The sequence below is a fragment of the Tachysurus fulvidraco genome, chromosome 13 (genome assembly GCF_022655615.1).
Source record: "Tachysurus fulvidraco isolate hzauxx_2018 chromosome 13, HZAU_PFXX_2.0, whole genome shotgun sequence".
In the NCBI taxonomy this organism is placed as follows: Eukaryota; Metazoa; Chordata; class Actinopteri; order Siluriformes; family Bagridae; genus Tachysurus; species Tachysurus fulvidraco.
The window spans coordinates 16,206,042-16,233,591 of record NC_062530.1 but is presented as its reverse complement, the minus strand read 5'-3'; the positions used below and the strand labels follow the sequence as shown (position 1 = coordinate 16,233,591).

Below are 27,550 nucleotides of genomic sequence, written 5' to 3'. Positions count from 1 at the left end.
ATGATCATTTTCTATTTAATAAGCACATTTTACATGGTTACGAAGAACACAAAATGCACTAGCAAGTAAAAAAATAGCTATCTTAAACTACACAACGGAGCACACGGCTAATATGCTAAAAACATTTCGTTTCTATAGAAACCACAGTCACGGACTTTGTTTCTCTTAACAACAGGGACGCTTATGAGTAAGCTAATAATTAGTAAACGATTAGAATGTCGTTTACTAATTTGAAGTGATTAGACGGGATTTTTTTGTGTAAATACTTGTAAAAACAAAACCAAATGGCTGGAATCATTCAAAAAAGAGACGAGCTTGGACGTATTCTGGTGCAGGTAAAGTCACAGAGTATCAACTTGACTGAGATTTCAGACTGAGATTAGCTGTATCATCTGAGGAGACATTGCAGCTGTCTACTAGACTCTAAACGTTGTTAGACATGTGTTACTGACTGTATTAATATAAGCTGCCATTTTCATTTAATTTATTTTTTTGTGTCTCTGTTTATTGACCAGGTGCAGAATGATTTAACTCAGCTGAGGAAGTGGTTGGGTCGAATAGACCAGGATGGGACTTTGGATGTTCAGGCTCTTGAAGCGGTGATACGCAGGACAGAAGACAGTATCAAGGTCACTGACACCCTCTTAAGCCCATGTGGAAAGTTCACAGTCCACCAGTATCACACTGAGTTTATGAGTTCACTTTTAATCAGTTTAATGAGTTACTTTAAGTAAAGATATTTATTTTATCCAGTCCTAAGTAATCAAAACAAAGTTTAGAAATCTATTGACATTTTTTTATACTTTACTCTATATATCGTATAGAGTTCTTTGAGTAATATGATGGTTTAAAAAAGGTCAACATACAGTACATTTATATAATGTGACTAAATTATCTATTATATGTTCATGTGGGCAAGTCGTGGCCTAATAGTTAGAGAGTCTGACTCGTAATCCTAAGGTTGTGGGTTCGAGTCTCGGGCCGGCCACGACTGAGATGCCCTTGAGCAAGGCACTGAACCCCCCAACCGTATGTCACTTTCACTTTAAAATAAATCTGTACTGAGGGGAACCACAGCATATTTGTTGTTGTTGTTGTTTTTACGGTAAAAACCTGACCCTGACTACATAAGGTTTGAATACTTGACTTAGAGTACATTAAAAACAGAACTGCTGTGATATGGAGTGTATCTATGTTCTTCTTTCATTTAAACTTTCCTGTTGTTTCAAAAGGCATTTGTTGTTTCAAAAGACATTTGCGTAAACTGACTGAAAGAGCCTCAGCATTCAAAAGGCAACTCCAGGGGAAATTCATGCTAAGTGGAATGACCTTAAACTGTATTTTCTCTTATTATGTTTGGTTTAAATAATAGAACATTAATAGAAAACTTAACAAAAATATTTTTGGGTTGGCCTTAGATGTGACTTTTTCAATTCATAACCTTCATTCTTTCTTTAAGCATAGTGCTTCTTTTCTGTATTTTCTCTTTCTAAGTAAATTAATTATGCACTGTTTATATTACTGGTGGACGAGTAGAGGTGGGCTGACAGACTGGGTATAGTAAGTAAGGGGCTAGAAGTGATATTAAATGGGGCACTTTTATTATTGTTTACCTGATAAAATGACCAATATTTAGAAAGTCGTTGTACCTATTAAAGTAACATTTGAATATGTGTTGAATTGTGTGTTTTTGTGTATTACTTGTTCTTGTGATGTTTATACAGAGCCATACAGAGGAATATCTAAAGATGGCAAATAAGCAAGTACTGATTCTTCCCGTTATTGAACATGTTGAGAAGAAAATTGTCAAGGTCACCAAATGGTATAATAGACAAACATATCTAAATATGAAAATACACATGAACATACAAATGAAGTGTTCACACCCTAAGTAAGTGAATATTATAATTCTGTTTTATAGGCAGCCACCCACTGATTCCATCCCATATATTCCTCCTAAAAAATATCTGATTGCTGGATCATCTCCTGGTGAGAAGGTTGTTGTCCTTTTTTTTTTATTATCATACACTAAACCAAACTACTGATTCCCTCTTCTACTACTATTGCCACACTAATGCACACCTTTGTTTAGTCAGTGACCCTTATATTTATGTCATTCCACTAGCACAAGGCAGCTTTTACAATGCGGGTTCTGTATAACCCTGACCACCCAAAACACAGAGCGGTGATGCACCAAAACTATGGCATCCAACGTCCTGATTTCTTCAAGAAACCTGGGACTCATGTGAGTTTTAATGAGATTTAATGAATATTCTATTACAGATGGTACAAGCCTTTGGCTCTATAACAGCATGTAAATATTAGGTGATAATAAGTGATAAGTGATACAGTCAGCAGATATTTGTCCAGAAAAAGTGATGGTGTGGTAAAACCCTGCTAAGAGAAATCCAGGTGACATTGGGTACTGTTGCTGCCCTGGCACCAGGGCCTAGGATTTTGATTAAATGATTCGTCGGGTTACATGACGAAACTCATATGCTCCCAGTTCCATAAAACAAGTTGACAGGTGGCTTGGCTTCACATCTCCTACCCAGTTTTCCTATATTGGATAGCAGCTCTGCTGTGACCCTGAGCAGTATGAAGCAGTTATGCTGCATTCACACACACAGTAACTTTCAGTGACAAAGCAAGTGGAGACTCATTTTCATTGAAAGCTGGTGACTTCCAGTAACATGAGTGAGATGTCATGTCCAGAGACGTGACATAGTTGATAAAATATAATGTAAGTATACAGCGATTGGTACAGTACCGAACAATGGGAGTGAAGGCAGTAGAGCACACAATGATTGTGAATGTTCTAAACAAATGCTTTCTCATTCCAGAATGTTTAGCATTTGTGGCTAGAAAACCCATTTGTTGTTAAGTTGTGAATCAAAAAAATTGAAAGAATGTCACATGACATAAGTTGAACCTATGGTTATGTGATTAAGCATCATATGATAAGCTTTGTTCAGACTGCATATGCATTAAATTATTTTATTACATAAAAGATTTCCAAAAGCAGAATAATATTCTGCATAACTTGCTCAATGACTAGTGAGTAAATTTTGTTAAACAGTGTTTACTGTTTTGTCCTCGATGATCAAAATGTTCTGAATTTTCAAAAAAAAAAAAAATGAGAAGTTGGATTCAAGTTTTTATTTGATAGCTGCTTATCTAACTGCCACCTTAAACTCAACATATGTCAGATAAAAGTAAGTGATGGACAGGTGAGTAATAACAGAGGAGAGAGAGTCTAGTCATTATGCTTTCAGACATTTGTGAGTTGAAAGCCACTTGCTTTGACAGTTACTGCAGAAGCCTTCGTTGGTCAACAAATTGATCTTTTCAAAGGTCGCAGTTTGTTGTAGTGCTCAGTCTGCTTCATCCCGCTGTCTCTGGCATCCTGTGCCTGTCATGTGAAGAGAGATTCAGGGGGAGTTGAGGCTGTCAGGTTGCTGCAGTGGGCGATGGGAGACTTGGCTGGCGACAGCAAACAGACGCAGATTGCTGCACATCAGTATTCTCCTGAGAAGGTGCCCAGTTCCTGATTGCAGTTGTATGGACTGCTGCTTTACAGCTGTCTCAGGACAGGTGCCGCTACCTGTTTCTGCATGCCAATAAGACAGGCGCATCTTACCCACCCAGCAGCTGCTGGCAGCATGCCAACTGTCTTCAACACCTCAACACCTCAGCAGCAGCTCACTTCAGTGCCTTTAGAGCTGTTCTTCCTGCTGTGGTCATTTTCATGTCCCGCTCATAAAACTTCCGCAGCTGGCAGGCACTGCTGGTGTGTCACTTGGCTCAGTGGTGTGAGAACACACAGCTATGGAATCTGCTGGAGAAGGATGACGTGACTCCATACATGCTTATTTTTAACCCTCTTCCAATTCCTACTTTGTGTTTCTGTGTAATATCTCACAAGCTGGGACTAAAATGCTATTTTCTGTGCAGAGATATACGTAGATGCTACTTGCTTGCTACTTTTACAATGACAGCTGTGTTTTTTTTTTATTATTATTATTAAGCATCTTTTCATCCGTTGTTGGTTCTAATAGGCTGTAAAATTGCTGTAGATAACATGCTTTTATCTGGTTCGTTCTTTAATGAGATTACATCCTTAGAAAATATATCTGTGTGCATAAATGAGCAGTTTGCCTGATTGATTGGTAATCATTAAAATGACCCTACTGGTAAGATTATCAGCGTGAGAATAAACATTGCCTTCTTGATAATCCAGACAGATTCATGATTGCTTATTTTGTTGATAAATAACCGTGGAGCACTTCTTGCCTTTTGATTCATGAGCTGTTTTATAGCTATGAGGAACTAGGAGCATTTTGGGCATTGCTCTGATGGCATTTAATTCTTGTAGATCTCAAACAGCTGTTCACTCAAGAGAAACCAGGAGAAAAATAAACATTTTGAACCATGCTCAAAGTCTCCCGAAAACACTGCCAGCTTGTGATTGATTGCTGGAGGGAAGAGAAGCTTATTGGCTAGTTTACAATGTCATTAACTGCCTGTAAGCTAGCTCCAACTTTCTTTTAATGAATGCAGAAAATCTGTTGGTTGTAATCACACAACGTTGCGTTCCTTTATGCACGTACATTTGTGAACTCCAGCAGCCGATGAAATAGTAAGAGGGACAAGGAAGGAAAGGAAGAAACCATATTTCTTGACATTTACAAGCTGCCACCAGTCTGATTAATGGATGGCCTTCTTGCAGCCTTTTAGAACAAAGTTTTGTTTGGAGGGAGAAATTTAGTCAGTGACCCAAAGCTAATAGTGTTCTTCTTGAACAAGCTATTGAGTGGGGTTTGTTCCTGTTTTGCTCTCTGAATAACCTTCTTTTTGGCTGTGGAGCCTGTAGGCAGAGCTTGTTTGCCTTCTTCTACTACTGTTGATACACTAAAGCACACCCATTTTTACAATCCCATAGTATATGTTTAAACTGTTTATGGCTGTATAGAGAAATATCATGTGCTAATCAGTTAATCGGTTGGAAAGAAATTGATGTGGCACAAGAAAAGTTGGAGTGTGTATTTCCCAAAAGGTCATAACATTTCTCTCTCTCTAGGTGGGAACCCAGAAATCCATGAGCTCTACAATGGCTGTTGTACCTATAGAACAAAACAGAACTATTCTCCCTGCATCCCATCTCTGTGATGAGTACAAGGGTGTAGGCAAGAATACACTCACCCTCTATCTATCTATCTATCTATCTATCTATCTATCTATCTATCTATCTATCTATCTATCTATCTATCTATCTATCTATCTGTCTGTCTGTCTGTCTGTCTGTCTGTCTGTCTGTCTGTCTGTCTGTCTATCTATCTATCTATCTATCTATCTATCTATCTATCTATCTATCTATCTATCTATCTATCTATCTATCTATCTATCTATCTAATCTATCTATAGTCCAATACAGAATGTTGCAGTTATGTGGTATTTGGTGAATACTCAAGATTGGCACAAGCAGGACCTTGAAGTTAAGCTAGCAGCATTGTTCATTACTGGCTGATTATGCATATGATGTAACCCTCCTGCAACACTGAACACACACAGATACATTTTGAAATGCTCTGGATGAAGGCTTAAAATGCAGCTCTGGAAAGAAAATATAGCCAAGGACATTTTGATGATGTCTTTGTTTAACAAAATGATAAGGCAGACATAATGGTGTAAAATGAAACAACTTTGATTTGGGCCTGTTCTTGTTTCCGGCTGTGTAAGCAGTGTATGTTTGTATGTTTCCATATACTGTAGGGCTTGCCAGTCGCTTAGAGAAAAGACTTCCTCCTTTAGCAAGTGATTTCAAGTGGGTGAAAAATCTTTTATTACCCCAGCACCAAAGAGAGGACAGCAGCACCAATAAAACGGGTCAGACACTTACCACTGTTTCTGTTTAAGCTAGCATATATATATATCGCTTTTATACTTTTGAAATAAAATGATGTGTGCATGTAGATGTGCAAGAGACGTTATATTTAAAGCTATATACTGTAGCAACCCTACAGTATAGATTTATTACCTAGCAAGAGAACAGTATGGTAGGAATTAAAAAAGATCAGGCTAAGAAGGAAAACCTTAGAAAATTTGGGAAAGTTTGGGGAAAGAAAAGTCCTTGTTGAAGCCTGAACAGCACAAAGGGTTTTTATTAGGTTACATCTTGTGATCTGTGGACAGAAAAACATCAGAGGGACAGAACACAAAGTAAGGATGTCACCAGAGCTTCCAAAATAATTGGTGCGCAATCCCCATCCGTTTGGGCCACTCAGACTCCACCGCCCTCTGCTTCTTCCGAGGGCAGACTCCTTCCCCGTGGATCAGCACGACTCATGCCACTCAACTCTCAGGTAAATCAGCAAAAGTGTTATAGTAACTCACTCAGTTTGTGTCACATAACAGACAGCAACGTAGAGTTCATGTTCATTACCCATTTATTTTTATACTTGAATTATTATTGTTCATCAGTGACCTAATACATGTCAGTAAAATGCTGGTGGTTTAATCACTTTATTCTACTGTTATTGACATCTTATAATCACTAATGTTCACTGTGTCAGGAATAGCTTCAGGGTTTACAAGTAGTAAATTATGTAAAGGCTAACTCCTGCATAGATTTTCACAAATCAGTGACTTTCTTCCATTAGCCTTGCTTACTGCTAATACTTTTTTCTTTATTTACATTTTTCCAATTGATATGCAGTCCTGTGCAAAGCAAATTCTTTTTTTTCTGTACACTTAATTAGGTTAATTAGTCGAAGTGCTAAAATAGCATTGATATATAAAATGCTATATAAATTTTTACATTAAAACCAACAGGACATAACCATAACATCAGGGTTAATGAGTGTATATGTGAAAAATCCTTATGTCTAATTATTGTTATCATTTGCATGTACTCAGTGTGCCCTAGCATTACCACCAGCTCCCAGTAGCCAACACTTCTTCAGTATAGTGGAGGGACGAATTGATCCGAGCGCAGCTGATTTCTGTGCTTTTAAAGAGTACTGCTGTCTACAGTGGAGCACTTTGCTAGAGGCACTGTGGCATCTGGAGCGGTTGCTGAGCCAGTTTGCTGTGCCTCATGCACTGGTGTGTGGCAATCGACTTGTGGCCCTGGCACAGAGTGGTGAGCTACACTGGGGCAGGCACGAGTGCCTTCTCTCTGCTCTGGAGAACAGGGAGGAGGTGCTGGAGCTGATGAAGAAGCCTGGGCAACGCTACAAGGGTGCGGGTGGTCGGCGGGCGGCTGCTGTGCGCATCCAGGCCTGCTGGAGGTGCTATCACACTCGCACTGCCTACCTGCACCAACAGAGTTGCAAGCGTGCAGCCAGAACCATTGCTATGTCCTGGCTATCGCATACCCATCTAAGCCACGTGAGGAAGAGCCTGCAGGCCACCCGACTGCGCCACCTGGAGAATTACCACAGCAGAGCGAAGGTAAGAGTCACAATTGCACATTTCAGCCACACAATCATATTGAAGTAAACTTTGTAAAGTACACACATACAGTATGTAGACAATTACAATTCTTAGTAGTTAAATAACATCCAACAAAATAAATGGAAATTAACTACATATATTTATGATATGCTATGATATCCACATTTGATCTAATATGCTCATCCAACAGGTATAAAATAATCATATAAATGGTGGCTTTAAAGGTATGATAAAAGTATAAATGTATAAATGTTGGCAAAGCAAGAAGGTAAAGTTTCATATTGAACTGAAATAAATACAGTTTGTTGATAGAAAGAGTCCAGCTGTTTTTATTAAGCTTCTTTTAAGAATTCCTGCATGTGATCGCCTGCCCAAGCTTGGTTTCTTGGTGACAATTTCAAGTCACTATAAATTCACCTTTTTTGCTCTGCCACTATTTAAACAAGACTGATATAAATCGGATTCCTGTGCAGACATACTCATGCTAGAAGCGATGTGATTTCAGGTGCCTCTCACACTCCTCTCACACAAGCATCAACATATCCAGTTGTTAGAGCAGATGTTTTCCTGTGCCATCATCCCTGTAACATCTTTATTAATTAGGATACACACTTTCATTTGTTCATACCGTCACTCTACCATCTTGTCTGTAAGAGCAGACAAGAGTGTGTGTTTCCACCCTTTAAGCAGTCAAATTGTGTTAATTAAGTCTTAATCTACCCCTGGCAGAAAGCATCATGTAACCTGCTAATTGAATTAATAGTGGGAAGATGTTTTGAAGTATGCGCTTAGCAGATTTAATGAATGGGATTTATGCTTGGTTTGGCAACGCAAAGCCCAGAGAGAAAGATGAGTCTAATTTGCTGTCTGCTTGCTGCTCATGATGGGCCAGCAATGTGTGTGCGTAAGTGTGTTTGTGCATAAGTGTGTGCATGTGTGGTGTGCATGTGTGTGTGTGCATGTGTGTGTGCATGTGTGTGTGCATGTGTGTGTGCATGTGTGTGTGCATGTGTGTGTGCATGTGTGTGTGTATGTGTGTGTGTGTTTACTACATGTTACTGGTTCATCTTCTGTTGTGTATTTTGCATCGGACAGAATTTGGCCACCAACTGGAACCATCTCATCACCACCAAGAGGACAATTATCCACATACCTTCTTTAGGTACTGCTTGTTCTTCTGGAAATGTATATATCCTATATAAAAATTCTATTTTTTTTGTCTCCCAACAGACAATTAAATCTGTTTATGCTGTGACCTGCAATCATTGAGCAGATACAAATAATAAAGGGAGCAATGCGAATAGTAATTAGCAGCAGATGGAGTGGTGTATTTACACTGGGGGTGGCTGAGGAGAGTGCTGTGTGAGCTGGGATAATTAAGAAGTTGAACCCTATTGTTTTTATTGCCACACTCTGATAGTTCAGTTGCATTTAATCATTCGATTACCTTTATGTGCTTTAAGTGGAGCAGTCTGTTTCCAAATCTGTGCATCTCATGTTAGACAGATTGATGTATTTACTTTTTGTGTGTGTGCATATGTGTGTGCATGTGTGCGCATGTGTGTGTGTTTGTCTATTTGTGTGTCTGCACACTAGGATACTCCCAGGAACAGCGTCAAAGCCTAAGAAGGTTTAACATACTGCAAAACACTCAGATGGGTCGGCTGTGTGACATTAGAGGTAGAAGCTACAGTGCTAACCACATGTTTATAAATAAATGCACTATATGAAACTTTTTTAGTGCATGTAGGTTGTTTTAACTTACTCACATTGTTAATGTCAGATAAGAATGTGGAGGTGATCTATGTGTGTCCGGTGCATCTGGGAGAGGACTCGGTCAACTACTACACTCATCTTCTGGGCCTGAATGAAACTGTAGAGACAGGGAAGCCCACATCTTCCAGCTACGCCAAAAGTTTCACCATCCTCACACCTGAGGCACATCAACACTTTTCAGTATGGGTCATAGCACATACACACACTCAATGCCCATCCATATGCTAACTTCATATGCTAATTTTGGCCTTTGGTCACACATTATCAATGTTCTGAATTTCAAAATGTTTCACTTCATATCAAATTAGGGATGCCGAGACCGAGAATCGAGACGGGCAATTTTGTTTTTGGCCTCTAGGAGGTGTCTGTGAGGCAGAATGTTTTGGTGTAGTGCTTAGAGTACTGGAATATTTTAGTTGTTGCCCCCCTCTCTGTTATGCACGCTTGATGATGAAAAGTTTGTTTTCCTCATATTTATCTGAGCAGAATGTTTTACATGCATCTCTCCTTTTATTATCATTTTATAGGTGCTTATGAAATGTGTATAAATAAATAAGGACATTAGATTAAAATGTAAATTATTAATGAACTGCAACTATGGCTTTTACTCAGGTTAAAGGTTACCTCTTGTTGTTTTAATTGCGCCTGCAAATCACTGTAATCGCGTGCAATAGCCTGTATTATAATGTACAACACAATCCAATATCTAATACCAGTGGGCTCAAAACGTGATTAAACAAAAGGCTGCTTTGCCGGCCAGGTCCTGTGCACATTCGATCCAACTCTTCATGTTTACTGCATATCAATACGGCATAAGTGACCCTGCCCACTTCTACACAGAAGCCAGCGTTATAGCCTTACTTACTGTCTGCCATTAACTTGCAGCTAAACTCGGGCACCAGGTTGTCCTCTTCACTTTTCCCTATCGATTGCCCAGCTTGGCGGCATGTGTAAACTCTGCCAGACCTGTCAGTGGGATGAATTGCTGTTCACCAATGCCAGTGACAGAAGGGAGAACTCCGTATGGATCAAATAAATACAGATGTTGAGTAATTAGTGCAAGTCCCAAGGAGCCTATCGCTTAGCATGCAGAAAAGATGGGCTGGAGGAAGTGCACAAGCCAGTACCTCCCCTTTGCTGTCTTTTGTCAATTTAACCTGCTGTTGAGTACAGGAGAGGTCACGACCCCTCCGGCTGCTCCTAATGGGCCCTCTGCATGTATATACGCTAATAAATTATAGCTGTAGACAAAAGGGAGACCTCAGAGGCAGGAAAAGAAAGGACAGTTATTTATGTACAAAAAGCAATGTAGGCGAATTTTGTGTACAAAGAGAATGAGATAAAAGCTACACAGTATTAATTGACTTGATGTTTTATGAGGACATAAATATTTTTTGTGTTTATAATTTTTTTTAAATGACCACAGTAAACATGAGGTTGTAAATGGTCAGTGTTTATAATTTATCAGTTCTATGTTGTATATATGTTCTCTATAACATGAAATTTATTATTGTCTTTCAGTTTAATGCCCATTTCTTGAAATTAATACTAAACACCCAGTTATATGCTATTTCCTTTCTAACAGAGTCGCTGCATGTGTGTGTCCACACTGCTGAAGTACAGCCCACACACTCTGCGTCGTATAAAGAACCTGATCCAAGGGAAGCAAGCCTATTTAGTCAGTGGTGTTCCTCACATGGATGATCTGACTGTGGCGGATGAGTTAGGAGTGCCAGTCCTAGGCCCCGAGCCTGCGGTGGCACAGCTCTATGGAACAAAGTCTGGAATCAGGAGGATCTTCCACAGCAGTGGTGTTAGAATGCCCCCAGGACAAGCTGACATATACACACTTCAGCAGGTCTGCCTGACAAGTGTACATATACAAACTGTTCATATCTAGCATCTTAATCATTGTAATATAACTTCTAGCTAATTGTTATGTTGTGTATTTTAAAGTAATTAACAACTCAGGAATAAGTATGCTGTTAGGCCAGAGATTTTAAATGTTGATAATATTGTGCAGTGAAAATTAGAAATTTATTAGAGTTTATTGTAATGAAATTTATTCTTACAGATTAACATACTTTTATTATAGTTTAAGCATTTTCTGATTTGGAAACCTACTGTGCACATTGTTTTCTTTTCTCAGCTGCATGAATGTTTTGCCCAGCTGATGACAGATCATTTAGAGGTGCAGCGTTGGCTGTTTAAGATGGATGATGGGTTGGGTGGCCATGGCACAGCCTACTGTGATGTCTGTCAGGTGAGCTTCCGGCGCTGGGCTTTGCAGGAGTATCATCGTCACGGACCACAGATATGGAGGCTGGCTTGGGCTCAGGTGAGGGCATCACACTCTCCCGTGCTTCAGACTTATACACTGGCCCTCTGTTAGGCTTCCTTTCTGCATTTGCTTTACAGCTGTAATAGTGCTTCAGTTGTAATGGTAGTTGTTCATTGGAGCACTTTGCTGGGAATTAATTATCTAGTTTTGTATGTAGAACGTGCTCTTATGTCACTATTTTCTTTGTTGCTGATTATGGTTACAGTTTAAAATACACTTTGAATGTATATAGACTGTTTAATGGAAATTTGTCAACAATAAGTGTGCTGAGCAAAGAGTTGTTTAGAATGGTTGGGTGTTAGCATATTGGATTGTATTCCAATTCCCATCAATATAAACACATTTGCTAAGCAGCTAAACATTGATTTGATATATCTCTAATGCTATGTGTAGCTCCCTTGGCTTATACTCCTTTATTCCTCATAGGCTGATAATGGGTCTTTTGATTTTCTGTCATGCATTAATTACTATTTTTTGCCATTAAACTGTAAGCATTGTGTAAACTAATTACAAGGTTATCATCATATAGGCATGCAAGACCTGGCTCAGGCTTTTTTTTTATTATAGACTTTTTCTCTTTAAATGGACGAGGCTTAAAGGCTGCCCTGCCTCTCAGCAATTAGCTCAGTCCTTAATTCATGTGAGGGCCGAGTGAGGGGATGTAATTGTGGCAGCATTGGTGCTGTTAATTACAGGGGTAAGCGGTTGAGATCCAGCCAAGCTTCATTATGGCAAAAGCAAGTGAAGGAGGTTTAAATGAAGAGGGGGGGCACTTCACCAGCTGGGGTCCCTGAGAGAGGCGAGGGAGTTGGGGCCTGATGAGCTGGCCCTACACCCTTAGGGCTCTATGACCATATGGAAGCAAGCGTTGGCCTTTATTCCACCACTTCAGCCTTTTAATCAATGGCAAGCACCGCTAACAGCACGGAGAGCGTAGAGGTTACTCTGGCGTGTCATCCATTTTCTATAGATCTGTATTCATATGTTGCTGTTAATTCACTTGTTCCAGTTTAAGTGCCTCTCATGCCGGGTACATAGATTTAGCCAAATTTGAACAGTTATGTTTACAGTAGGGTTGTTCGCATGCCATTTATAATGGACTGCTTGCTCCTCTGCATTTTATCTTTATGACTGCACAACAATAAAATTTTAGCTCGAATGCTGAAATATTCTGCTTCGGTTTTTATCAGTCTAAGTTTTTAATTGCAGGCGTGTTCTGAGCAATAATGGGTAAATATTGCCTTCTGTTCAATGAATGATTGGATTAGTATATACACAGTCTTCTGCTCAAGCATATGCCTACACCCAAACGTACTGAAGTCAGAGAATGCAGACCGTTATGGTGAACTTTCTGGGATGCAATTACTAAATGTCAGTGACTCCACACTAACTTAGTATTTGGTACATGCATTTATTAAATATAGTCTCTTAGTGAACATTTTTAGTATTGTGGACCTAGTAACATTTTGTCTGAATTGCCAGTGATGAACCATGTGGAAATCTCCTGCTATTTTCCAGACTGTGCACATATTGTTTAATTATTGATTGTGCTTTAATGCATGGGCAATTAACAGACACAGAACTCATGTGGTCTTTTAGAAAAACAGTCAGCTTGAGACAAGTAAAAGAACACACCTGGAGGGTGTATAATGAAAGATTTGGTCATTTAAGTATGAATGGTATATGGGAGGCCCATGTCCCGAGGCACAGTATCACAGTGTCTCAGCTTTCACCCCATTCAGAAAAGAGGAGCTAAAGACGTATGGCTCTCATGCCACTGAATGGCTGGATGAGCCCATAAATGCTATATGATACACATTATACACACTTTCTCATACTGCCAACACATAGGTCATTATACACAGTGTAAAATTATGTTTAATAGGATCAACAGTTGGGCAGTCTGCTAATAGTTTGAATTGGGAAAAGGTCAGAAACACTTATATTGTAATCAGAGTTTTTTTTTTCCATATTTTGATTTGTGTTAAACACTTTTTTAAAATTATTTAACTATACATTTATGTCAAGATTAATAGTTTTGACATTTCACAAATGACTGCTATTTTTGTATTGTAAATGTTATATTATTTGATTTTGAGAAATATTTCTAAAAACATGGCCTGAATACGAAGTCAGTGTCCTCCATGTCCCCACTGCTGCTGATGAATATTTTATAAAATATGAACTCTGAAAATGTCACCCTTTATGATGAAGAGCTCAAACAGCAATCAGTGTACATCAGTGTATATCATTTTATTTTTCTATTGTCAGATTGCTTATCTTTATGCGGAAACCAGGCAAGACTAGACTCTTCGCACACGGCACAGCCTGCAGTTTAAGTCCAAATAAAGGATGGCAGGAAATTCCTCCTTCGTTCTGCCCTGTTTTTCGTGCAAATGTGCAGTGGCAAATTCATGTGCTCTTCTGGGGGTAACAGGGGGCTGCTTCTTTGTACGCGTTTTGACGCACCATTGTGTGCTTTATGACTTGTGACAGGGTGAAATCACTGTGCAGTGATTGACCCTGGTTCTTACAGTACTTGAATATGATGATGGCTGTTTCATGACTGGAATATCAAACTCCTCATCTCTCATCTTGCAACGCTGCTCACTGGAGTTAGTTGTAACACATTTGCTTTACAAACTATGTGCATAAAACAGAAATGTAAAAGAATTTATGACGGAAGATGTTTGCATTATGCTCAACGTCTCACGATATTATTCCGAAACTCCTGCTGCTACTTCATTTATCAGGCAGGATTTAATAAATAAGGTTATGCCTTTAAAGTGAGCGAATGTCTTTTGGTACCCAGTAGGAACTTCTTCCTTATCCTTTTCTGTTTAAATTGAACTGAAATACAAAAGCTGAAATGCACTGTTCTCTGTTCATCTCAGTAGTTAGAGCATTACGGAACAATATGCTTTGTAATAATCAGGTTTTAACAACTACTCACAGAAATTCAAACTGTGCAGTTAACAACATAATCAAGTGCCACAGCCAATATGGCATTTTCTAGTTAGTGAAACAAGAGATATATTGATCAGTGACTGTCCGTGATTGATCCGCTGATTGATCGGCTTTCTTAGGCATTTATCAGCTTGCTCATGGCCTAAGTTCTTTGTGGCAGGTGCAATCAGAGGGCAGGCAGTTAAAGGCATTATGTAACTTTGGCACTCTGACTAGCTGTCAATCACCACTTCCCCAATCACCCCATTATTTATTAGCTGTTAAACTACAATCTTTAGTGTTTGATTTACACTAGACTCTTGAACTAAAGGAATTATTATCACCTAAGTACTAAATAACAATGTGTGTCTCCATAGATTAGTCTTGAATATCTGTTTGTCATCATTTGTCTGCTCACACAGGAACGCGTGCTAAAAAGGTTTCTGGAGGCAGTGCCTGCTATGTTGGCAGCTCATGCCAAGCCTTTTGACACGTCCTGCTATCCAACCTGGAGCTGCTTCCTTGAGCACTTTCTCAGAAAGGGTGAAAATTTAACTACACCCACTGGTATCATACTCCGATAACATTGTGCCTTCACCATATCTGTAACGCCTTCTGTCATCTTTCAGGTGGCGTGATTGAGGCTTACCCTCCTTCAGATAGTGTGACCTGTATAACAGTGGATCTGCTGGTGGAGCCTGGTGGAGGAGTACGCATGCTCTCCTGTGGAGATCAGCTGCATGGGTCTGGTTTCCTGCAGGTATCAGGCTGCACTGTACCACAGAATTCTGTTTGCCCCGATGTCCTGTACTCCATCTGCATGAGGATAGGCAAAGCCTGCCAGGAACAGCATATCCTGGGCCATTTTTCCCTCGACCTTGTCACCTTCCTGGAGCCTGGCACGCTGAAACAGCAGGTCAGAGATCCCCATTCAGATCAGACATGTTCAAAACAGCTTAATTTGTTAATCTAAAGTCATGTGATTGCTTCATATTAACTGATATGCAGTTAGCCCAGTTTAAATAGCATAAAATAGATAAACAAATTTTGTATTCAGTCAGAAGCTTTTTTAATGCACAGAGGTGTCTATTCATTCTATTTTTCTGAAATAAGGGCACTGAGAGAGGCATTGATAAATCAATGTCAGCAGTAGATTTTACAGTCAGTGAAACAAGTCTTGTTTCAGGCAGCTGAGATGAGGTCAGACATGTGGCTCTATTGAGTTAGTGCCTTTTTACTGCCGTTTTTACTCTCACCTTTTTGCTATCAGTGCTCAGCCTACTGTGTTAAGAAAGAGATGCTACTGGGTAGATGGACGGCTCCTGGAGGGTTCCCTCCCATCTAATAAACTGTCAGGACTTATTGTGTCAATAAACTAATTCCCCGTTTAGGGCCTTGGCCTCTGACCTTGTAATGCCTCAACCATGTGATAGCTGTCTGGTCAAACTCATGAGACATAGCATTCTCTGGCAGTATATCTCTATTATTAACAAAACAAATGATATGTTTTATTGTGGTAAATTGTCACTAATTGATTCAAGTGTTTGTTTTGGACTGTTATCAGTTATTAGTGCATAATATTATGGGTTAATACATAAGAATGTCACTAGCGTCAAATGCTGTATGTATGAACCAGGCCATGTGATGAAGCTTGTTTTAGCAACGGTAAAGCTTGAATTTAATTTCTATGAATTCCGTGGCACTGTTTTAAATTAATCTGTTTTTTCACAATATTTACAATTTATTGCATAAAATAAAATCACATTTTTCAAATTTATCACAAAGAATTTTCATTGCTGAAGTCAGTCCCACCTTGGCCACTAGAGGGCGAAGTATTGCACTCTCATTTAATTGTCTCCATTTAGAAAGAGCCTCTAAAGCCTTCTGCTATTCCCTAAATGTTTGTAAGGCCTGTTGAGAGACGGAAAGGCTGGTGGTCTAGAACACCAAGGCAGTGGTGTGTGGACTGCCCTTGTGGAGCGCATGGGGCAGGGGGGAGCTCCCTGATCTGATCTCCTCCAGTTTTAAAGGCATTAGTGCTTGTAAAAAAAAAAAAAAAGACATTTACTCAGTGCTGATGGATCCAAAAGCCCCCTGGAGAAGGCTTATACAGTCCAAAGCAACCTGCAGTGTTGGCTACCAAAATACACACATCCTTCAGAGGATTTTGTTAAAGAAATGTTGTGCTGTTCAAATATTTGATATTTTAACAGTGCCCTACACTATAGTGCAGTTCTATAGAGAATACTGCTAAAATGCAGCAGTAATTGTCTGACACATCAGTGATAATTCTCTTCTACATTATGTGGTATATTTTAAACCATTGGGCAAGATAACCACCACATCTGCACATAATAATGAAGCATATATATGAGTGAAATTCAACTATCAGAAAATGAGAGAATATTTTTATGATGAACTTGTCCAGTGAAATGCAATTATGAAGATAAAAAGGTGAATTTGATTCTTTAAGTGTTGATGAGAAGGCAAAAGGAGTTCCGACAGAGAATTATGGGTGTTACGGTCCCATTTCTCTCAGCGTGCAAGCAGGTTGGGGAGGTTGAGAGCCCGGACAGAGCAAACCTGTCTTTATCTGAACATCAATTTACATTCAAACCTGTTGCTAAAAGCTGGTGCATTTTTAAAGGGATTCAAAGTGGTAGGGGGGGGCACATGTGTTTGCCCTTGTAGGTCTGCCTCACATTGTGTGTAAGGGGAGGCTCAGCTGCAGGATTGCAGTTTTTAATGAAAGCAAAGAGGCTATAGAAAACAGGTACAATCTGGGCGTATATATCAGACGCCTTTGTGGAAGCTGACAATGAGGCAGGCCTGGGTGATTCTTACAGACTGGCTAAATAGCTCTCTGGAGCCTAGCCCATCACACAAACCCCCAGTATTAACTGTGGACAGGAGACATGCCTGGATCGATTCAGAACAAAACCTAGGTCTTTCTTTGAGCACTGCTAGACTCACAGCTGGACATGGATCTTAATCTTGTTTTTTTCTTCTTCGTATTAACATTGTATTGAGATGCAGGAAGCTTTTCATACAGGAAGGACAATCATTTAAAATGTACTGAATTGACATCATTAAAAATGTTGGTTCATCATAATTTTCTTCTTTGAAATATCGGGGGCTCAAAATATCTATGGCAAATTCTGAAATTACTAGATTTAGAAAATGTATACTTCAGATTGTATTCTTCTTTTTGTCTTTATTATAGACAAAAATTTAAAAATGTATGTATAATCTATGGATATGTATAGACTTGTATGTATAGACATATAGCCATCTATATCCATAGACTGGCTTTAGTTTGGGGTTAAGTTTATGAACTGAAGCGGTAAGATGCGACCCAGCTCTAGTGAGCCCCGATTAAAAGCATTGGGGGCAGAGATCAGAAGCTGGGCTTCCATTTGCATTCCCTGGCAGGAGCGTTTAGCTTGACAAATAGAGACGACGGCAGAGGCTGCCAACTGCCACTTAGTTATTAACAACTCTTTCACTGGTGATTTATTTCCCACTGTTTGAAAAGGGGCATAGCTATTAGTTTATTATCAGCGAAAATTAGCCCTGTTTAAGAATAAGGCCACGATGGGGCTTGACCCCTTAATATCCTTATAATGACGCCATTAACCATACAGATGTGGAGAGAGTAGCCCATCAGGCGGTAGACAAACTGTTATACAGACTCATGCCATGCTCTCTCTTGCTCTACCCCACACAGTGGGGGTATTTTTATGTTCTGCAGTTCACAAGTAATCGTTTCACAACATTAATATAGGCCAGTGGTTGTCAAAGTGGAATCCTTGAAGCACAGCCAGGGTGCGTTTTTTTTTTTTTTCCTTTTTCCTTTTTTTTTTTCTGATCATTATCAAAATTATTACATTTATTATAGAGCTATTATTGTTGCCTTGTTGACTATCACTTAAGTTGAATGGCTCTAATCCAAACATCAAAAAATCAATAAATTATTGTATAAAATAATATGAAATTGAACCTAATGTGTTCTATCAGTGGAAAGTTCAGGAATCAAAAGCTCCATGACTATAATAAACAGACAGAATATTATTTTACACATTTGAATAAATGTTTATCTGTACTGGGTGGGTTTATGGATTTTATTTTACGGGTGAAAGACTTCCTGAACACAAAACATTTGAGAACCCCAGATATAGACCGGTTATACTACTGTGACTGCTTCCTTGTAGGTTCATCCAGTGTTAGGGAGTTAATAGAATTTATTGCACTCGTTATGGCACTATATGATTAGAATGCTAATGTGCATGTGTGTATATGTGTATTTCTAGGTGTGGGCTGTTGATCTGGATCTGGGCTACAGTAACCAGCTGGCTATGACCCAGATCATGCTCCATATAACAGGAGGAACACTGAACTGCCATGCAGGTCGCCTGGAGGTTCCTTTTCCAGTCCGAAACAGCAAGACCCCTGCATGCCACAGAGCTCCAACAGCTAATGCCGTACTGCTCAGATACACTTATCCTTCGTTTTTCTATTTAGCATACTGTTAGGAATAATCAACTGCATTTTAGAACGGTATTAAATGGTCAGGTACATAATGTTGTTATCAATTGGCTTTGGCACAAGGTAGCTATCCTTGCTGAAATAGGGAAGAGTTTATACATTATCTATTTGGGTTGTTAAACATGACCATATAGCAAAGGAATGTAATTATCCCACATCTGTTGCCAGTGAGTGGACTAGAGAGCAATAACAGTCCTCTCAACAGGATATTATCTCTATATATCACTGCATCTATAAAGAGTGATCAGCTGAAGGTTTGTTGTTTTATTTTTGTTAAATACAACTAAACACTGTAATTATGCTTTGGACCTGATTGGTGTTTAGATGTTAAATTCATTATCATTTTGATAGATGAGCCTAAATAATCAACCCATTAATAATTCATACAGCATTCATTATGCATGTGTATGCATGCCTGAGCACCTCATCAACCTGATGCCGGCCCCCTAAACAATAGACTTTCTTTATTAGCAGCAAGCCCAAGTTTACGCTTGTTAATCTGAGACTTGTATTATTTTATCAAACATTCATTTAGTTTGTGTATGCATGTGTGTGGCTGAGTGTATTTCCTGCCCTGCTCTTGGTTAATGGCTCTAGCTTTGGCCATCACTTGGGCCCTGAATATTACAAACACAATTAAATCCCGGCAGGAAAGTCTCTTTATTGTTGGATGAGGATAGTGCCTTTGACAGCTCAAAGCACGGTTCTATTGGAAAGAATTACATTGCCTCTCTAGAGTGTGCTGAGGCCATTGCTCGTGCCTTACCTCTGTCAAAGAGAATATGCTTCATGCCTGAACAGAGTCCTCAGAGTACTGCCACTCTCAACTGTTTAGGTTCTGTATCATGCTTTCCGAAACATCATTTAGCTGCTCTTGCTGCGAGCATGGTTATCTTTCTGAGGACGCCTCTCCTTCCTCTATTATCCGTTAAACTAACAAGCCAGGAATTGCCTTCCTGAAATCCCTATTCAGCTTTATGAGCGATAAACGCTTTGCCAACTGCGGGCCTATGATATTGTGCATCTTTTAATTGCAGGCACCATGTCAGTCTGCATTTCAGAAATGGCTCCATGGCTCAAATCACGTCATCAAGCTACCATTTCTATAACAGAATGTCTTATTTACATACTAGTACACGGTTAGTGATGTAGTGTTTTCTATGTGTCTTCTCAGCCAGCACCATCAACAAGTCGTTTTGCAGTGATGAGCAGCCGGCTCTATCACACCAACCTCTCTATGGTCCACTACGATGTGTTGTTCCAGATGTGCAGGGCACACGGCATCGGATTTGACATCAAGGTAAAACCCCTGTGCTTTTTAGATTGCACATTAGAACCAGTAATTACTGACAATCAAACAGCTACTGCTGTAGCTTGTCACTTTGCTTTGTAAATACACTGCATCCATTAACACCTTCCATATAAAGATTTCATTTCCACTGTATGATTGAAAAAGATGATGTTAAGTCATGCTCACTCAGTGCACCAAAATTGCAGGAAAGGCATGGCTCTGTGTTTGCACTTCATGACAGTGCAGAAAGAAGCAGCCTCGGCATGATGTAAGTTACCACAGATGTGCTCTATGCCCTTAATCATCTATTAACCACTGTTCTGTATAGTGCCGGTGGAAGTATCTACTTTTTGTTTCTCTTTTTTTCCTTCTGTGCTTATTCTCTCCTATCATTCACTGTATTTACAACTATCGGCTTCTCCAAGGACGTAATTTACCACCTACACATTTCTCTGCAAATACCTCAAATGAAAAGTATAGTCTCACAATATACTGCCAAGCACAATTAAACACATTCATCACTCCTGTTCTATGGCTAACCACTCAAGCCCTGCTTTCTTTCCCTGTCTCTCCCTGAAGAACAACAGCCCTCTTTAAGCCTGAGAGCTCTCATTAAGCTCTCAGCAGCCCCGGCAGTCAAACAAGGTGATTTTGTTTCTAGTTTTCCGTCTGATGGCAGTAGATGGGGATCATTAGTAAGCTCGTTTGTCTCTGCATCTCGTTAACAGAACAATCTCACCAGATCTCAAGGGAGCGCTGCTGACCTTTGCTCGCAACCTCACTGTCATTCATCAAGAAATATCAGCCCCGAATATGCAAGGAGAGACCAATTTTAAGGTGCGATGTTAATGAACTAATGATTGTGTGCTTTTTCCCCTGAATTGAACCTCTCTTCTAAACATGAAACCTGTTAATGGCATCCTTTACACACTTTAATCATCCATTAAACACTGTCCTGTCATCAGCTCAATGAAGTAAGTATCTTTGGTTGTTAGGAGAGTAAAGGAAACAAAAGTTTTGATTGGTACAGCCAAGCACCAATTACATTCACATATTTGAATTACATTTTATCCCTCTGGAAATGCTTTGCTTTTCAATTAGCTATTTAGAGTGATAAGCGCACTGTGAGATAATAACTAGACTCTCTCATAGCCTTGGGAACAATGAGTGGAGAACTTGAAGCTGTTCCATTTACAATATTGTTTCTTAGAGCCCAAGTGCAGGCATTTTGAGTTTTGAACATGGCATGTTAACCATTCAGTTCAACATTATGGTTTTGTTGTATCTTTTTTCACTTGCAAAAACATTGACATAAACAAAATAAATGACATAATTACAGTGAAAGTATTATATTATTTGCTAGCTTTTTTAAGGTATAAAATGTAAAAACAAATTATTTTTCTTTAAAAATAGACCTCCCTGTTTCAGAAACCTTGCAGTATATTTTGAGTCCAATGTTACTCTGGGAAATCTATTGTGACATTGCAGATGTCCTTATTATGTTATACTTCCATACCAATCTATAGACAAACAACTGCCAATTTCTCAATTTCTTTCAAATTTCTCATAGTATAATATAATTAGAAATAAGACAACCACAATTAGAGTCTCTGTCCACTTTATTAGGAACAAACCGCACAACTGCACATTCATGCAGTTATCTAATAAGCCAAGCAATGTGGCACGAGCACAACATAGTCATGCAGATGCAAGCCATGAGCTTCATTTAGTGTCCACATCAAGCAGCTCAAAGAGGATATCTAAAAGTATCCCAGCAGTATCTAAAATACTCAAAAAAGACCATTTGGTACAAACCTCCATGCCACTATTAAAGTAACAGAGATCCCACTTTTCATTCATTCTGATGTTTGATGTGAACATTAACAGAAGCACTTGGTGTGTATCTACATGTTTCCTCTTCATTTCATTGCTACCACATGATTGGCTGATTAGATAACTGCATGATTATGCAGGCTAATATATATATATATATATATATATATATATATATATATATATATATATATAGTATACTGAACTGTTTGTTTGTACTAACTGATTGTTAGTCAATTGTTATTTGAGGAATATTTTGTGTGTGTGTGTGTGTGTGTGTGTGTGTGTGTGTGTGTGTGTGTGTGTGTGTGTGTGTGTGTGTGTGTGTGTGTTTGTTTGTTTGTTTGTTTTAGGACCTGATTAAGAATATCAAGGAGGTGCTGGATTTAATAACCCAGAACACCAACAAGGAGCACAAAGAAAATGAGACATGTGCAGATGTTTAACTTTTCCTTTTACCAGTTAACCAACACATCTGCCATATGTATAGATAAAGAGGGAAATATGTAGAGAGATTAATAAAATGAAGATAAAATTGCATATAGATATAGACCATGTGATGAAGTACTGAATAGAATGGAATATGACCAATGAGTATCCTTCTAGTACAGTCGTGTAGAAATAGCAACAGTATACTGAACTGATACTAACTTAATCAGTTAGAAACATAAATAATTACAGGCCACTTATTATTAAAGAAATCCATCTTAATAGATATTTATCCGTTTATAATTAAACGGAACCAAAGCTGCGCCGTTGTTTCTAATCGGACAGTATAGCGGCAGTACATATAGTATTATAGTTAGCCAGCTTTTAGACAGAGCTTCTTGAGGTCAAGTTAAACTTCTTTAAGATTTTTCTTTAACATTCTATAAAGCAGCGTATTGTTTTGGTGCGTGTTGTTTTCATCGATGCTGTGATTGTTAAGCAGGTGAGCCGTCGAGCTGCCTAGCTAAGCTAACTGTTAGCACGACTTAGCTTTTCTAAGCTAATTAATGGGATGTGTAACATTACTGGTCCTGTGTCTCTGATGCTCTTCGTGTATGAGGCTTCTGTAACAGATCCCGCCGTGTTGAGCCTTTTAGCTCCATATACACTGGGATATTTGTGTAATCAGAGATTGTCCTAGGGAGAAAAATTGGAAATTGTGCATTAGCAGAAAGTGTACATGCAATGAGGGGTTATGATTGGGGTTCTGAGAATAATCCATAGCTGTTTTTTGAAGCTTATGCTTTTCCCAAGTACATTGCGGAATAACAGTGTCCTTCCAGCTGCCTCTGAGGTTTTGACATGTCATCTTTATCAGCGCAAACTGCCACCCTGGACATCCTTTTGTGTGCCCTACAGTGCTGTAATCAATGACCAGTTTGGCTTGTCCAACTTCAACTGGCACGTACAAGGTGCCAACTACCACATCCTCAGAACAGGAGCCTTTCCCTTCATCAAGTACCACTGTACCAAAGCACCTCCACAAAACCTTGACTTTGAAAACAAATTCTTTGGCATACTGAAAGTCATCAACTTGGGTTAGTTCAAATTCTTTGTAAACCTGGAGTGACCAGATTTATTATTTATATACTATATATATATATATATATATATATATATATATATATATATATATATATATACTAACACTATTTATTATTTGGAATTAAAGAATAATGTGGATACCTAAATTTCTAATCCTCCTTTTTGTTTTGTAGGTATTCCGTGTCTGGCATATGGCCTAGGTTCATGGATGGTGGCCGGTGTAACAGAAACTGTGCACACTTCAGCCGGCCCAGTCACTGTTTATTTTGCGTATAAAGAGGTAGACGGCGCCAAGTACTGATGCTCCTAATGTCATTATGTCTTTACTTCAAAAAATAAATATCCGAAGACTGAAATGAAATCAGTATATTTTTGGATTTCAGGCAATAGTACTTATTCAATAAATCAGCTTCTTTTCACCATTTACTGTGTAACACATTGTGTACTGAATGTACTGCATAGAGAATGAGCCTACAGGTGCTGCAGTCTGCTTGCTCGTCACTTTTTTTGTGTCCTTCCCTGCTAATGCAGAATTTTAAATACCTCCAGTTCATTTATTTAAAGTCAAATTAGTGCTCACTCTCGTCTCGGCATATTGACAATAGGAAGCAAAAGGGGTTGTTGAGAGGACAGTCTTGATAAAATGGTTTTTAATTACCATAGAGTAAGTGTGGCCTTCATGTGGTCTCCCCTCCTTTTTCCCTCCCTCAGTCAGGCTTGGGCCCTTTGATTTCTGATAATGTGCTCTGCTGACTTGATGCTGCTCTAGTTCTTTACTGCAAAATTTAAGCCCTCACTTTCCCCTGAGATTGAGTTTGACAAACTGATATATTGATTCTCTCTGCCCCTAAAGCATTCTGCTGAGCCCATTTATCAGAGGCCTTGACTTTTGCTTTTGCTTCCCTCTTTTAGTAACAATTAGGCTCAAGTAATAATTTCATGTATTACTTGCAAATCAATGGACCCTGTCACCTTTTCTTTTAGCATTGAGTAATTTTGAGGTAAAGACTTCTTCAAGGGTCGGTGTTTAATTGTGAACATTATTTTCCTGAACTGTCTCTTCTAATGCCATCTCTACTAATATTATGATATTTATACAAATTTTTAGCAGAGTCAACTTTTTAGTTATTTGTTTGTTTATTTAAATTTGTTTTAATACAATCTTTTAAATTAGATTACATCGGCCCAAGCTTGGAAGTTAAAATACAAAGAGGAGCTGAGTTTAAATAAAAAAAATACATATAGGTGTAGAAAAATAGGAAATGACTGGAATGCTGGGGCCAAAGTTTATAAGTATTTTATTCCTCTATATCAGCAAATTGACAAAGGTTACAATTTTGTATTTATTTATCAATCATGTCACTTTTAGGCATTTATAATTATGTTTCATGTGGTAAGTTGAACAAACAAGTTAATTCCTGTAATCATTTATGTTCTAATAGTTATAAATAGTTCTCTAACAATCCTTTTCTTTTTATTTTAAAAAAGTGCCACTTGTCACTTGCCCTGTTAAAAAGAAAGTGGGCAGTGGTGGCTCAACTGGTTAAGTCTCTGGGTTGTTGATCAGAGGATTGGGGTTCAAGGCCCAACACAGCCAAGCTGCCACTGCTGGGCCCTTGAGCAAGGCCCTCAACCGTCCCTGCTCCAGGGGCGCTGTATCATATCTGCCCCTGCACTCTGACCCCAACCTCCTCAGTTGGGGTATGTGAAGAAAAGAATTCCACTGTGGTGTAATATATATGTGGCGATATTAAAGGCTTCTATGCCCTGTTCTATTCTATTCTATTCTAAAGTCCTCTGTCCTAAAGACTCCAGTGGCAGCAATATCCCTGACACTTAAGAATCCTTCCATTAATGTTAAATAAAATACTTTTAGAATGCTTCACCATATCAAAGAATTTGTTTTAAAAAGGAAAAAAGAACAACAAAAGATATATCGGTTATTATTGGGCATAGATTATGTTGAACATGCACAATACATCGTTCTGTGAACAAGTTACTATAGAAACAGTGACTTTAGAGAACTCAACACTTCACCATGTCCCTGCTTCTGTCAGTTTGCAATGTGTAATATTTTCCCATGTTTAAACTGCATCACTGTTACAGTCCCGTCTGAAAGTATTGGAACGACAAGACCACTTGTTTTTGAAATAAGCTGGGTTTATGTTCAAAAGATGAACATGAGACAGTAGATCAGCATTTCAGCTAGATCTGTTAAACACCTTAGAATATTTACTGGCAGATCACACATTTTTAGATGAGCTCAAGTACTTAAAGTAAATTTATTTCAATTCTGTTGCTCAGAATAACTGAAAAAACCAGTGACCCCCGACATTAACAAACTTGCATTTTTCTTTTGTGATTCTTTCTAGGCTTGCATCACAACTTTTTTGTTTGTCTCAGTGTCCTCTTCAGATTGCTGCTCATTTGGGTTAAGGACTGCTTATTGAGTTGGCCAGTCTAAAACATTTAACAAATCTAGATGTAAATAATGGGAAATTAAAGCTGAGATTTCTCATCTTATAAATCTTATAATCTCCATCTTAAATGACGCAGTGTAGAGCAAAAACAGTCATTGGTCTTCCCTTTCTACTACTTATAGAGGGAATTGTATATTTTATTCATGGGCATGATGTTATATAATCTTGTCTTTTACTTAATTTAGTGTACTAGGTTTTTTTTGTCACTGGTGGCACTTCTGTTATGTTAGAATCAGCACCTTCTGTCCAATCAGAATCAAGAATTTAAGCACATTTGTATAATTTACATTTTGTGGACAACTGACTATCACACCCATATGTGTGTCTTCCCAAAACTGTAAGGAAGCCAGGAAGACTTTGCAGTCTGTAAAATTTCTCTTCACTTGAACTAAGAGCCCCAAACAGTACTCCTGTGTACAAAGAGTCTACGTGAACACATGGTTTGCCAAGGTAGGTGTGTAAAATATCGAGTGGCCTGCCCAGGGCCCTGACATCAACCCCATTGAACACGCATGTGTTGGATGGAATAAGTGGAATGATGAATGCACCACAGGCCTCCTCACCCGACATCAGTGACCATCAGTTATGTTCCTGTGGTTGAATGACCAAAACCATATAACCATGCTCCAAAATCCTAATGAAAAGCCTTTCCAGAACAGTGTTGTTATAAAAGCAAAGAATCTAACGTGTTGGCCAGATGACCACAAAATTTGGCCAAATAACTTATACTGAGCAGTTCTAGAGAGCCAAAAATCCATTAAAGTTTAGTGATTTATTATTTATTAAGTTTGTTAGAGAAGATAAATAAACAAACTGTGCTGGACTCTCTCCAGTCCTTTAAAACAACCTTTGTGTAAATGCTCATAAATTCAAACAGCATGCTTATTTCATCCTTAATAAGAGTAAAATACCTTAATGGAAAACATTTAGGCTTCCAGCCCTATCTGCTTAGCCTTTTATACACTAGCTGATATCAGACCCTGATCAGATTGAATGCTCAGGCCACCGTGTCTTTATTCCTCATTGACCCTTTGATCCCAACCCTTGGCACTGATACTGTAGCTCTGTGGCAGGATGAGTTGCAGCTCATGGCAGTGCAGGCCAGGCTTTTCTTTTTCTCTCCGGGCTTTGAAAGGGTGATTTGAGCCACGTGTAACCTAAGCTGAGACGTCTGTGTACCTGTGTTCCAGCCAGGCACCTGGAGGCCTGAGCCAAGCTTCTGGAGGCTGCCATAACCCAAACAGGTGCTTACTGTTACACCTCACCTCGGTCAGCACTCTAGGATAACAAAGCAGCAAATTGGCTGCTTTAAATTAATGGGGAAAAAAATTAGCAGTGCCACATTGAAGG

The 27,550-nt window shown here is 38.9% G+C and overlaps 2 protein-coding genes across 8 annotated transcripts; both read left to right on the top strand.

Annotated features, from left to right (window-relative positions):
* The first annotated feature begins 13 nt into the window (after positions 1 to 13).
* Positions 14 to 23,671, top strand: iqch (IQ motif containing H). Of its 7 annotated transcripts, none has more exons than XR_007144749.1 (22): positions 14 to 335; positions 516 to 629; positions 1,725 to 1,822; positions 1,922 to 1,997; positions 2,126 to 2,245; positions 5,081 to 5,186; positions 5,773 to 5,886; positions 6,193 to 6,362; positions 6,916 to 7,452; positions 8,551 to 8,617; positions 9,052 to 9,135; positions 9,239 to 9,411; positions 10,817 to 11,089; positions 11,381 to 11,569; positions 14,941 to 15,061; positions 15,148 to 15,434; positions 18,829 to 18,999; positions 20,238 to 20,363; positions 20,561 to 20,622; positions 20,934 to 20,999; positions 21,083 to 21,191; positions 22,541 to 22,558. XR_007144749.1 is itself a non-coding variant. In XM_027161326.2 (22 exons), exons 1-22 carry the CDS (start codon positions 285 to 287, stop codon positions 23,540 to 23,542), a joined length of 3,135 nt encoding a protein of 1,044 aa, XP_027017127.2. In that variant the 5' UTR covers positions 14 to 284; the 3' UTR covers positions 23,543 to 23,653. The 7 variants fall into 7 exon arrangements, 3 of the variants coding, with proteins under 3 accessions (XP_027017127.2, XP_047678671.1, XP_047678672.1); XR_007144750.1 differs by lacking the exon at positions 22,541 to 22,558 and adding an exon at positions 20,780 to 20,828; XM_027161326.2 differs by lacking the exon at positions 20,934 to 20,999 and adding an exon at positions 23,535 to 23,653 and having other exon boundaries at positions 22,541 to 22,619.
* On the top strand, positions 22,661 to 25,502 carry c13h15orf61 (chromosome 13 C15orf61 homolog). The gene is made up of 2 exons (XM_027161329.2): positions 22,661 to 23,713; positions 23,894 to 25,502. Exons 1-2 carry the CDS (start codon positions 23,371 to 23,373, stop codon positions 24,019 to 24,021), a joined length of 471 nt encoding a protein of 156 aa, XP_027017130.1. The 5' UTR covers positions 22,661 to 23,370; the 3' UTR covers positions 24,022 to 25,502.
* The last annotated feature ends 2,048 nt before the right edge of the window (positions 25,503 to 27,550 follow it).

Bases quoted from the DNA above. Each gene is read 5' to 3' on its own strand.
- iqch (XM_027161326.2), top strand. From the start codon at position 285: ATGGCTGGAATCATTCAAAAAAGAGACGAGCTTGGACGTATTCTGGTG. The intron at 6,363-6,915 runs GTAAATCAGCAA...GCATGTACTCAG, and splicing joins TCATGCCACTCAACTCTCAG to TGTGCCCTAGCATTACCACC. The intron at 8,618-9,051 runs GTACTGCTTGTT...TCTGCACACTAG, and splicing joins TATCCACATACCTTCTTTAG to GATACTCCCAGGAACAGCGT.
- c13h15orf61 (XM_027161329.2), top strand. From the start codon at position 23,371: ATGATTGGGGTTCTGAGAATAATCCATAGCTGTTTTTTGAAGCTTATG. The intron at 23,714-23,893 runs GTTAGTTCAAAT...TTTGTTTTGTAG, and splicing joins ACTGAAAGTCATCAACTTGG to GTATTCCGTGTCTGGCATAT.